This window comes from Neolamprologus brichardi, chromosome 14, assembly GCF_056152115.1.
Source record: "Neolamprologus brichardi isolate AB-2024 chromosome 14, ASM5615211v1, whole genome shotgun sequence".
In the NCBI taxonomy this organism is placed as follows: domain Eukaryota; kingdom Metazoa; phylum Chordata; class Actinopteri; order Cichliformes; family Cichlidae; genus Neolamprologus; species Neolamprologus brichardi.
Genome location: NC_142117.1, coordinates 40600515 through 40614292, shown reverse-complemented (window position 1 = coordinate 40614292; position 13778 = coordinate 40600515). Strand labels below are relative to the sequence as shown.

The window sequence follows — 13778 nt, the reverse complement described above, 5'->3', positions numbered from 1 at the left end:
GATGCTGAATACGTCAAAAAATCTGTTTTGAGCCACAGAGCACAGATCTCACTTCAAAGTTCCTATACACGCAACACAACTAGAGATATAAGAACCTGTTTTTTTGCAACCTTATCAGGACATAGATAATTAGGTGAGAAGCCCCGCCTATGAAAATATTAGACATTTTAACACCCAACAGGATTTGTAAGGACACTGGCTATACAACACACATACCTGTCACCAAAGTATATTATAGGGCCAAAAATGAATAAGTGGGACATGGCTAAACTCAAACACTACTACTGCATATTAAAATTAATAGTTAACAAAACGTGGTCTTATGACAAAAATCGAACATCACAAAACACAAAGACCTGAATTTGAGAACTAGCTCAATGCAATATTCTTAGATTTGTATTGGAGCCATCACATATTTATAATGTGAATTCCCTATAGTCTTTATGAAATGTCTAATGCTCAAGTCAAAGCAATACAGGGATAAGAGTTCCAAAGGTAACTTTTCAACCATGAATTTACAGGTCTTCTCTGTTAAAGGCTAGCAATTAAAGGTTAGATTTCCTAGTTGGTATATTATGCATTTACATTAAGCACATATCTTCCTTAATTTGAGTTATACAACTGCTGATGAGAATTTGCTTTTAGGAACTTTTCCCCTCAGTATAAGAAAGCCTCACTGAAAGACAAATATTCAGTTCCAAAAGAAAAGGTTCCAGGGTTGTGTATCTTCAGAGTTCTTGAATTGGTAATAAGATACATGCTCAAGCACAGAAAAGGTGCTTTTCACATATCATGTTCCCTTTAAGTACGGTCTTTAGAGACAAAAAAAAATTATATATATATATATATATATATAAATAATAGCCAATCTGATGGTGAATACTCAAGTTTATTTCAACAAGAACACGTGCTTTTTGCAAACATGACATATATGTCAAACATCTGTGTATATATTTTTGTAACTTGATTAATCGTTTAGCGGCTGTTCCTTTTTTTTAGAGTTATGCCGCGGTTCCTGACGAAGTCTCTCACATTTTGAACAGAGCGACTGTCTAATACAGGACGTTCAGCATTTTTACACTGTTTGATTTCTGTCACAGTGGCTAGTTTCCCATTTGCAATGTGCCCACGGAAATGTCTCATGACTGCTGCAATCTCTTTGGGAGACCATGGACATTTTTGTCTCCTTCGAGGATTTTCCCCTTCTGCGCCATTTCCAGGGAATGCTACAAGGGGGAGAGAAAATAAGATCAGCTTACTTTTGATTTGTTAATTATTAAGTTATTATAAAGTTACTCTTCAAGAACAATATGGATGTAAACATCAAATCCATTTCATGGTACACATATCAAAAAGAAGTCCAGGCATTAACCACAGCATTTTTTCACTTGGTTTAAATAGCTGTGGGGCTTTAGATTTACACGGGGGTTTGGCTTTTTGCCATGTTAGATAAATACAGTGTCTTAAAAGCTATATTCTGATTAGAAGATCTAGCTCGTTCTTTCCCGCAAAAACATTAACTCAAAGAAAACTATTAAAGATAGAACTTCTAACTATGTGAATGCCACGGGACACCCAATTACAAAGTGACATTAGTTCCCATCCAGTTTCATCATGTCCTCCTTTATTGTCCTCTACTTCCAATCATGCAGAATCCAGGTTCAACCCATTACTTCAGCTTTGTCCTCTGATCTTTTCACTTAGTTTGTCAAGCAAATTATTCCTCATTTCCACCACTCTTATTCTCATGTGATTTTGTACTGTAACAGTAGCCCAGTTCAGACCTGGCATTATGACAAGTTCTGGGTGATCAGATACAACCAGCATTAATGAAAACTCTAAAGATATCCAGGATACTTTGAGGACTCATTCAAGATCCAGTGATGTAAGGCACACATTTGTTTCCATTCCTCTGAAAGTCAAAACAATCTGTTCCGAAGACAATGTAGGACAGTCTACTCTGATGTCATACTCAGCAAAACAAGATGACTCACATGAAACCTCTTTCTCATTTGATAAAAACCGTGAAACATGGGAGATTAAAAAACATTTGAGTCAGAAATAACTCGTGCAAAAAAATATTAGTTTAAAGATGTACACATTTACAGAATCACCAACACTGACAACTCTCATATTGTCTCTTAAAATAAAAATAAAAAGATTTCAATCAAAAGGTGATCTAACATGCCAATGTAGTTTTCATATATGGTTTAAAAAGCAAGATAAGCAGTTTCCCATCTTTGTTTTCGAATAGTTATGAACATTTGAACTGTTAATCAGGCTTTTGAAGATGATTAATGGTAAGTATTAATATGCAATATTAGTATTTAAGCTGAGTTTACTGGAGCTTTAAGTGAGCCAACTTTCAAGTCGATGTGTACTGTAAACCTATGCAGACAGATCAGTATTTAAGGCTTTACTCTCACCATCCACTGGAGCACAACTTGGGCGTCATCAAGATATTACAAAATAGAGCAAAGACACAGCGGCCAGGGAAGCACAAGAACATGACATCAAGAAGGCCCCGAGTACATGAGGTTATCCCAGCTGGACTTTTGTCAAACCTGGGAAGGCACCTAAAGAACGCTCCAGCCAATCCAGGAGCGAAGAAGGACAAGAACAGCTGATACGGATTTTCTTAAAAGATAACGTCTCTGTGGCTTTCAAATCCCAAAACTGAAATAAGAACCAAAATAAGAAAAGTATTCTAATGTTGAACCTGAGAAGAAAATTCCTCATGCCAACTTTAAGGTCATACTGGATATTAGTCATGAACTATGCAATGTTTGTAAAATTCTGGCATGTCATATTGACCAAACTTTCATATCAGATCTTGTCAAACACTGTTACAGAGATAACCATTTGCTAGTCTGTTGTTCAAAGAATCTGTTCAAAGGTGTCTTGATATTTTAAAATATTTTATTCTTGTGGTACCTCGTGATGTGCCTTCTCCAGCCGAGTCCACATCTGTAAATAGAAAAGTAAAACAAAAATATCACAAACAACATGAGTGGCTTGGTAATCATGGAAGAGCCATCAATATGCAGGGTGGTGGATAGTTATACCGTTTGAGGTGTTTGGAGGTTCCTCTACAGGTGGCATAGTACTCCTCCCTATAGTACAAGGAGTATTTTAGCTCAATATAGCAGTCACATTTTCTGTTCCTGTTTAGACTTTCCTTTAACACGAAAATAATTTTCACTAACAAGGAGAGAGGCACCCATAAATACAAGTAATCCTCAGGTCCATAGCTCAGTCCTAAAATGACTGAAGAAGTTTAAAGTTACATTGACCATTTCTTCAGCTGGCATATCAGTGAATTGTCATGATATATCTGCAGTACCAGTTAAAACTTTGGACACACCTGTTTATTCATTCTGAATTTGAATAAGCATTGTGTCTTTTCAAAGTAATCTTAACTGCATTTCCCAAAACTAGAAAGCATTTTACTAGAAATAAAACATAAAAGCCATCTACAAAGATGAAAGACATCAAAAATCCCGTCAAACACTGTTACAGAGATAACCATTTGCTAGTCTGTTGTTCAAAGATGTCTTGATATTTTAAAATATTTTATTCTTGTGGTACCTTGTGATGTGCCTTCTCCAGCCGAGTCCACATCTATAAATAGATAAGTAAAACAAAAATATCACAAACAACACGAGTGGCTTGGTAATTATGGAAGAGCCATCAATATGTAGGGTGATGGATAGTTATACCGTTTGAGGTGTTTGGAGGTTCCTCTACAGGTGGCATAGTACTCCTCCCTGTAGTACAATGAGTATTTTAGCTTAATATAGCAGTCACATTTTCTGTTCCTGTTTAGACTTTCCTTTAACACGACAATGATTTTCACTAACAAGGAGAGAGGCACCCATAAATACAAGTAATCCTCAGGTCCATAGCTCAGTCCTAAAATGACTGAGGAAGTTTAAAGTTACATTGACCATTTGTTCAGCTGGCATATCAGTGAATTGTCATGATATATCTGCAGTACCAGTTAAAACTTTGGACACACCTATTTTACTAGAAATAAAACATAAAAGCCATCCACACAGATGAAAGACATCAAAAAGCTTGTCAAACACTGTTACAGAGATAACCATTTGCTAGTCTGTTGTTCAAATAATCTGTTCAAAGGTGTCTTGATATTTTAAAATATTTTATTCTTGTGGTACCTCGTGATGTGCCTTCTCCAGCCGAGTCCACATCTGTAAATAGAAAAGTAAAACAAAAATATCACAAACAATATGAGTGGCTTGGTAATCATGGAAGAGCCATCAATATGTAGGGTGATGGATAGTTATACCGTTTGAGGTGTTTGAAGGTTCCTCTACAGGTGGCATAGTACTCCTCCCTATAGTACAAGGAGTATTTTAGCTCAATATAGCAGTCACATTTTCTGTTCCTGTTTAGACTTTCCTTTAACAAGACAATGATTTTCACTAACAAGGAGAGAGGCATCCATAAATACAAGTAATCCTCAGGTCCATAGCTCAGTCCTAAAATGACTGAGGTCGCCAGTCTCCCACAGGACTAACACAGAGAAAAACAACTATATGCAATCACATTCACATCAATGGGCAATTTAGAGTGACCAATTAACCTAACCCCAGTTTCTTTGGACTGTGCGAGGAAGCTGAAGTATGCCGAGAGAACCCACGCAAACATGGAGAAAACAACTCCATGTTTGCGGACCCTGGACCGATGAACTCAGGACCGTCTTGCTGTGAGGCAACAGTGCTAACCACTATGCTAACGTCCCGCCTTATCGACTGGGCAGCCAAGTCCAATAAGTGCACTTGCTGGGGTTAGGATAAGCGGAAGAGATGTTCTCGGCATACCTTGTAAAAATGTAAACACAATACTCCAACAGTCCAGTTATAAGACAATCATCATCAGTGGGCACACTGTAGGAAGTGGGTAATACTGTCAGAGGTCCCTGGAGGTACCTCAACAAATTGCCTAGTTCCCTTTTCTGTAGTTGAATAGTGTAGCTCAATATTAATGCTCTGTTGCGTTGTGGTTGATTCATTTACACACATCTCTGGCTAGATATCTGTAGCATCACAACACAAAACTATCAATGTAAGTACTATTACATTTTTTGTACTGATCTGGTTAGACCTTTCTTTAGTGACATTATTTGACAGACATCAATCTTTATGACTATGTCAAGAATAGCTTAAGCAGTGTATTAACCTCAGCCCAAAACAAATTAAGACATTTTCAATACTTAAGACTTACAGTGCACATATAATCCTTACTACTACCTTTTAAATAACTGTGTATACCTGAAACATCTCACAATATTGCATTCAACTGAATACTACATAAATATGAGTTGTTTGTTGGTGCATTTACCCATTTTTGTTTGTGCTGGTGGGTATTCTTTGTCAGCCTCGCCGTCTTCACTCTCACCAGAGTCTGTCAAGTCTAGGTTATCTGACAAAAAAATATGTTAAGCAGCATCTTGATGCATTCTCAATCATCCAGGTAAGTAAATCTCCAAGAGTTGATTCTGTTCATCTGGACATAGCGTTTTGTGGGAAAAACGTTTCGTCACTCATCCAAGTGACTTCTTCAGTCTCAGCTTACTGCAGGTTTCCCCAATCTTATAAACAGTACATTTGCATAATGACTGAAACCAGCCCACTGAAGGAACAATGGGCTGGGAGGTCAGTTCCTTAATCTTAATTATGCAAATTCTCATGACCATTGATCAACAACCACTGACCAAAACCCACTGATCAAAGACCACTGATCAATAGCCATGAGTACCATACACAGAGAGTTGGGGAATGGCTGCAATCACAGCACTGTAAGATGGCCTTAGGCCCCCTCCTTGATTATGAATCGAGGCATTCTGAATGCATCAAGACGTTTTAACCCACTTTGGCAAGGACGGCCTGAAGCTTGTACGTCAGTATGAGCAAACAGCACGTAAGATGGTGGATTACAGGAACCACCTAAGATTCAGCCTCAGATGCAGACAAAACCGGATTACTCCTAAAAGTCTGCAAATGAGCTCTTCGTTAAAGGCTTCCGGGCAACAAAAATCCTCCAGAAGGCACAGCATCAGTTGCTTAATGAACGGGTGAGGCAAACAAATTTTACCATGGACATGCTAAAATCTCAAGAGGAGCGGATCCAACAGAGACTGACAATGCTTCTAGATGAGAATACTCTTAAAAAGGTGTTTGACTTTACTGAGAAGGCTCGTCTAGCACAGCACAAGAAGTCTAAGACCAGGCAACAAAGGAAGTTTGACTTACTTGTTGTACGTCGGAAACCACGGCAAAATACGGAGAGTGTCCTCAGTGACCAGAAGAGACAAGGATGCGACACAGAGGATGTGGACAAGTGGGTGAAGAATTTGTCTGACAGACAGCTCACCGAAACAGAGAAAAACATCCTTGCTCAAGGGCTGAATTTTGCTGCAAATCACAGTTTGGCCATAACAAACACCTTGTTCGAACATAAGAGTGTCCACAAATCCCGCTAGTGGAGCTGATCACAGCCACAGAAACAGCAATTCGTAACAACAATATTGCAGAAATGGAAGCATAGCAACTACAGACGAAAGTTTTGGCTGTCTCAGCAATGCAAAGCCCCCAGCATCCAAAATCACCATGGAGAGGAAGGTGCTCCACCTGGAGACTCTGTTGTCCTGCTGGGAGACTTCAATGCTCACGTGGGTAACGACAGCAAGACTTGGAGGGGCGTGATTGGGAGGAACGGCCTCCCTGATCTGAACCCGAGCGGTGTTTTGTTATTGGACTTCTGTGCAAATCACAGTTTGGCCATAACAAACACCTTGTTCGAACATAAGAGTGTCCACAAGTGCACGTGGCACCAGGACGCTCTAGGCCGCAGATCGATGATTGATTTTGTAATCGTATCACCAGACCTGCGAACATATGTTCTGGACACTCAGGTAAAGAGAGGGGCTGAGCTGTCAACTGATCACCACCTGGTGGTGAGTTGGATCAGGTGGCAGGAGAGGACGCTGGACAGAACCGGTGCACCTAAACGCTAGGGGTGCAACGATACTCGTATCGATATTGAACCGTTTGATACAGTGCTTTCGGTTCGGTACGCATATGTATCGAACAATACAACATTTTTAATTTATTTTATCAACTTCCCTTCTGACGATGCTGTCTGTGTTGAGCGCTCAGTGGATCTGCGCTCGACAGTGCAGCCTAGGCGGAGTAGTCGAACGCAGATTCACTGAGCGCAGGGCAAGCTAGCGAGACAGAAGCTAAGCTCGTTGCAACATGGCAAATTGAACCTCCCCCACCCTCATTCAGATCTGGCGTTTGGAACTATTTTGGTTTTCATGTGAAGTATGACCCTGAAGGTAAGCGCGTCATGGATTAAAGTAAAACAGTATGTTGGATGTGCCAGCAATGCTCAATTACATGGGTGGGAACTAGTGTGTTAGCGCAGTTAGCTCGTTGTGTTGGCCGTCCAGCCCCACGCACAAGGCAATCCGCAGTAGCTCGTTAACGGAGGTGTTGTGTCGTTAACCTCATTTCAGATTAACGCTGACAGCACTAGTGGGAACACAACGAATATGACTGCACATTTACTCCGACATCATCCTAGTGCAAAGACAAGTGGAAGCAGACAAAAACAACAAGCACGCATGCTACAAACTTTACCCGAGTCATTTAGACAGCCGTTAGCACATGATTCTCCTTATGGGGACCTGATATATTTAATATGGTGCTGAGAATATAGCCCAGAAGAAGCGTATAGTATAGCTTTTATTTTGGAAAGAGCCATTTCTCTGTAATAAACTCTCTTTTCCAAAGATGAGTGATTCCTCAATCAGACACAGGGCTCGCAAAATATATGTCAATGCTTTTGCATTCTTTCGGAAATGTAGCTGGGTAATTATATCATTGGCATCGGTGAGCCACTGTCAATATGTGACATATTGAAATTGCGTTTGAATTTGCGCTTGTTTTTTGCTTTCACTTTGCAATCGTGCGAACTGCGTATAGAGAGCGACAGTACTGATTGGTGAGTGATGATAATTTGCGCACCAATTCCTCTGACATCTTATCAATCGTTAGCTTACTATGCAAACATGACAAGTGAAATCTCCCGCAGCAAGCTTAAACATGTGAGAGGTTGATCGCGCAGAGAATCGCTGAGCGTTATGTGAGTGCATGTGTAAAAGCAGCAGGATATATATTTTAGTTCTGCTGAGCCAAATAAGACAGGTCAGCGTGAAGAAGTGACAGCCAAACAAAGCTTACCACAAAACGGAAAAGTTATGACAAATCAGACTATAAGGCAAAAAGAAAGTGCAGCTTTATGGTTTCATGGACAAAAGAATTTCTGTGGCTGCAATATGACGAGCTAAATAACCAGGGCTGCACATAAGTGGTCCGCAGGTGCGCATTCGCTGTCAAAATAAAAAACGCGCACAAGATAAGAAGTTGCAACGCGTGTTTGCGTACATAGGATTTTCTGGAGGAGGACAGACATTTGTTTAGAACTCTTAAAGATGTTGAAGAAGCAAAATCCTTTAAGCAATTACTTTGGTGTTCCTTCACCTCCAAAGAAATGGAGTCTGAACCACAAAAGAAGCGCGTATTCTCAGAAAAGTGGTTGCAGGAGGTGAGCTGGCTTCAAACAAATGATGAACGCACAGAGATGTGGTGCAGAATGTGCCGTGAAAATTTAATAAATGACAAATTAATAAAAAGGCATGAACATTTTTTTTGTATCGAAAAAATATCGAACCGTGACACCAAAGTATCGAACTGAACCGAACCGTGAATTTTGTGTATCGTTGCACCCCTACTAAACGCGTAGTGAGGGTGTGCTGGGAACGTCTAGCAGAGGCCCCAGTCCGCAAGATCTTCAACGCACACCTCCGGCAGAGCTTCAACAGCATTCCGAGGGAGACTGGGGACATTGAGTCCGAATGGACCATGATCAGCGTCTCCATTGCCGAAGCTGCTGCATTGAGCTGCGGCCGCAAGGTGGTTGGTGCCTGCCGTGGTGGTAATCACCTAACCAAATGGTGCACACCAGAGGTGAAAGGAGCCACCAGGCTGAAGAAGGAGTCCTATCAGGCTTGGTTAGCCTGTGGGACTCTGGAGGCAGTCGACAGGTATCGACAGGCCAAGCGGAATGCGGCTCGGGCAGTGGCTGAAGCAAAAACTCGGGTGTGGGAGGAGTTCGGGGAGGCCATGGAAAAAGACTTTCGGACTGCCTCGAAGAGATTCTGGCAAATCGTCAGGCGTCTCAGGAGGGGAATGCGGTGCTCTACCTGCGCTGTGTATAGTGCTGGCAGAGCGCTGCTGACGTCGACTGAGAAAATTGTCAGGCGGTGGAAGGAATACTTCGAGGACATCCTTAATCCCACTGACACGTCTTCCGAGGAGGAAGCAGAGTCTGGGGATGAGGGGAATGACCTACCAATTTCCGGCGGTGAGGTCACTGAGGCAGTTAAACAACTCCTTGGTGGCAGAGCCCCTGGTGTTGATGTGGTCCGCCCCGAGTTCCTGAAGGCTCTGGACGTTGTAGGGCTGTCCTGGTTGACACGCCTCTACAATGTTGCGTGGAGATCAGGGGCAGTACCCCTGGACTGGCAGACCGGGGTGGTGGTCCCCATCTTTAAGAAGGGAGACCGGAGGGTGTGTTCCAACTACAGGGGGCTCACACTCCTCAGCCTCCCTAGGAAAGTCTATGCCAGGGTGCTGGAAAGGAGAGTTCGTCTGCTAGTCGAACCTCGGACACAGGAGGAACAATGCGGTTTTCGTCCTGGTCGCAGAACACTGGACCAGCTCTTTATCCTCTCAAGGATACTTGAGGGTGCATGGGAGTTTGCCCAACCAGTCTACATGTGTTTTGTGGACTTGGAGAAGGCATTCGACCGTGTCCCTCAGGGTGTCCTGTGGGAGGTGTTGCGGGAGTATGGTGTATCAGGCCGATTATTACGGGCCATTCGATCCCTATACAACCGTTGCCAGAGCTTGGTTCGCGTTGCCGGCAGTAAGTCGGACTCGTTCCTGGTGGGTGATGGGCTCCGCCAGGGCTGCCCTTTGTCACCGGTTTTGTTCATAATTCTTATGGACAGGATTTCTAGGCGCAGCCAAGAAGTGGAGGGCTTTCACTTTGGTGGCCTCAGAATCTCAAGTCTGCTTTTTGCGGATGATGTGGTTCTGTTGGCTTCATCGGGTGAGGGCCTCCAGCTCGCAATGGAACGGTTCGCAGCCGAGGGTGAAGCAGCGGGAATGAGGATCAGCACCTCCAAATCTGAGGCCATGGTTCTCAGCCGGAAAAGGGTGGAGTGCCCACTCCGGGTCGGGGATGAGTTCCTGCCCCAAGTGGAGGAGTTCAAGTATCTCGGGGTCTTGTTCACGAGTGATGGGAGAAGGGAGCCGGAGATTGACAGACGGATTGGGGCTGCGGCTGCAGTGATGCGGACGCTTCACCGGTCCGTCGTGGTGAAGAGGGTGACCGAAAGAACGAGATTGCGGACACAAGCAGCAGAAATGAGCTTCCTCCGAAGGGTGGCTGGCCTCTCCCTCAGATATAGGGTGAGAAGTTCGGCCATCCGGGAGGGGCTCAGAGTAGAGCCGCTGCTGCTCCACATTGAAAGGAGCCAGCTGAGGTGGTACGGGCATCTGACAAGGATGCCTCCTGGGCGCCTCCTGGGCGAGGTGTTCCGGGCATGTCCCACCGGGAGGAGGCCCCGGGGCAGGCCAGGACACGCTGGAGAGATTATATCTCTCGGCTGGCCTGGGGACGCCTTGGTGTTCCCCCGGATAAGCTGGAGGAGGTGGCTGGGGAGAGGGAGGTCTGGGCCACTGCTTAGGCTGCTGCCCCTGCGACCCGGCCTCGGATAAAGCGGATGAAGATGGATGGATGGACGGGTGAGAGATGTCATTACGGAGGCAGATGAAACCATGGTCTTGTACGACGTTACATCTCTCTTCACTTGCATCCCAGTCACGGAAGCATTGAAGGTAGTCCGTAAGAGATTATGACACCAACCTCAGCAACAGGACCACTCTCAGCATCGACCAAGTGTGTTTGCTTTTGGAACTGTGTCTTCATTCCACCTACTTCACATACAAGGGTCAGTTCTACAGGCAGAAACATGGGTGTGCCATGGGCTCCCCAGTTTCACCCATCGTGGCCAATTTGTACATGGAAGAAGTGGAAAAGAGGGCTTTGCTATCCTACCCTGGAACACCACCAATCCATTGGTTCAGGTATGTGGATGACACCTGGGTGAAAATCAAATCTCAGGATGTACCACAATTCACGGATCACATGAACTCTGTGGACCGACACATGAAATTCACCAGGGAGGCTATGAAAAGTGGCAGGTTAGCTTTCTTAGACTGAGATTTCCATCAGTAATGGGGGACATCTAAAAGCTGACGTGTACCGTAAACCTACACATACGGATCAGTATTTAAGGTTTGACTCTCATCATCCACTGGAGCACAAACTGGGTGTCATTAGGAGCGAACACCATCCCCACTGACACAGCAGCCAAGGAGGCAGAAGAACATCACATCAGGAAGGCCCTGAGTAAATGTGGTTATCCCAGCTGGACTTTTGTCAAAGCTGGAAAGGCACCTAAAGAAAGCTCCAGCCGATCCAGGAGAGAAGGACAACTGCTGCCCAAGCGAAAACCTGTAGTGATCCCGTATGTGTCAGGAGTATCGGAGCAGTTGAGACGCATTTTATCTAAACACCGGGTCTCTGTGGCTTTCAAACCCCAAAACACTGTGCCAAAAACTAGTCCACCCCAAGGATCGGGTCCCCCGACACAAACTGAGTAAAATAGTGTACGCTGTTAAGTGCCAGGAGGATTGCCAGGATTTATACATCGGGGAAACCAAACAACCTCTGGCGAAGCGCATGGCACAACACAGAAGAGCTCTCTGTGAATGGTATTCATGGCCATTGATCAGTGGTCTTTGATCAGTGGGTTTTGGTCAGTGGTTGCTGATCAATGGTCGTGAGAATTTGCATAATTAAGATTAAGGACTGACCTCCAAGCCCATTGTTCCTTCAGTGGGCTGGTTTCAGTCATTATGCAAATGTACTGTTTATAAGATTGAAACCTGCAGTCAGCTGAGACTGAAGAAGTCACTTGGATGAGTGACGAAACATTTCTCCCACAAAACACTATGTCCAGATGAACAGAATCAACTTCAGCTATGTCCAGATGAACAGAATCAACTTCAGCTATGTCCAGATGAACAGAATCAACTTTTTGGAGATGTTAAACAGCAGGTACAAACATTCCTTGTTTCTCTTAACAGCTTTAATGTAAAAGTAAGGTTATTAAATATATTGTGTTAAGAACACTCAAAAGCTTAAAAACTAGATACCTTAACCCTTAAGAGCCCAGACCTATTTCTACTTTCATGAAAATTACGGGGGTCTTATATCAAATGAATCATATATAACCAAGTCTCTAAGTGTAAAGAGGCAGTGACACCAGTGTCACTGTGGGTCTTTAAGGGTTAAAATACTATCTACTTAGAAATACCTTCAATTTCAATCTCTTCCAATGTTTTGCCTTGGAGATTTCCAAGGGTCCCTTTCTCCATGGCAAGTAGTAGTTTTGATATTTTTGCCAGCTGGGTTGTAGCCTCTGGAAGTCTGTAAAATTCTCTGTGGACACGGATATCATGGCCTAGAAAGTCAGCAACTTGGTCAAGCTCGTGATTTTTTAGGTTCAAGACGTGTGACAAAGTTGCAACATGCTTGCGTAGCTGTGTTGACCTAATGAGTTCAGGACTTTGTGCACCACAGTCATTTGCATAAATCCTGAGACAGTCCTGTCCTCTGTAAGGAGTCAAACAGTTGGATCTTGCAAAGAGGAAGGGGTTTTCTTCCGGGACTCCACACTCTAGTCTTCTGCTTATGAGCTGCGTTAGGGCTTCAACCATGTCTGGTGATAACAGTACAGCAACCTGCTCATCAACTTCAAAGGAGGACGATGCCATGGGCACAGCAGCTTGAGAACGGTCAGGGTGCTCTGAAACCTTGTGCAAGCAAACACAAAAGTACATTAACATCCATTCAACACAGATACGTTGAGACTATACAATACAGTTATGAAGGTACACTGGTTATTGACATAAATGAGGTAAATGTAATGAAGTAATATTGAGTGAAAATTAATTCTCCAGTGTGAACCAACATGACTCTCGGCAGTATCCACACACAGTCCTCATAATGTAGGTATCTTACATTAACCAACACTATAGGACTTGTGTCTAACACCCTCACTATCAACATCCAAACAACTCGGCTGTGTTCTTGTTACAATAATAACAACACCAGAAAATTACTCACCTGCTCATCAACTTCAAAGGAGGACGATGCCATGGGCACAGCAGCTTGAGGACGGTCAGGGTGCTCTGAAACCTTGTGCAAGCAAACACAAAAGTACATTAACATCCATTCAACACAGATAGGTTGAGACTATACAATACAGTTATGAAGGTACACTGGTTATTGACATAAATGAGGTAAATGTAATGAAGTAATATTGAGTGAAAATTAATTCTCCAGTGTGAACCAACATGACACTCGGCAGTATCCACACACAGTCCTCATAATGTAGGCATCTTACATTAACCAACACTATAGGACTTGTGTCTAACACCCTCACTATCAACATCCAAACAACTCGGCTGTGTTCTTGTTACAATAATAACAACACCAGAAAATTAGTCACCTGCTCATCAACTTCAAAGGAGGACGATGCCATGGGCACAGCA

The 13778-nt window shown here is 43.3% G+C and overlaps 1 protein-coding gene across 1 annotated transcript; it reads right to left on the bottom strand.

Annotated features, from left to right (window-relative positions):
* Window positions 1-870: 870 nt before the first annotated feature.
* Window positions 871-13070, bottom strand: LOC148099725 (uncharacterized). The gene is made up of 9 exons (XM_087851336.1): window positions 12539-13070; window positions 5365-5445; window positions 4310-4357; window positions 4179-4211; window positions 3720-3767; window positions 3589-3621; window positions 3066-3113; window positions 2935-2967; window positions 871-1226 (listed from the first exon to the last, which is right to left on the bottom strand). The coding sequence occupies exons 1-9, from the start codon at window positions 13068-13070 to the stop codon at window positions 976-978; spliced, it is 1107 nt and encodes a 368-aa protein (XP_087707462.1). The 3' UTR covers window positions 871-975.
* Window positions 13071-13778: the final 708 nt, after the last annotated feature.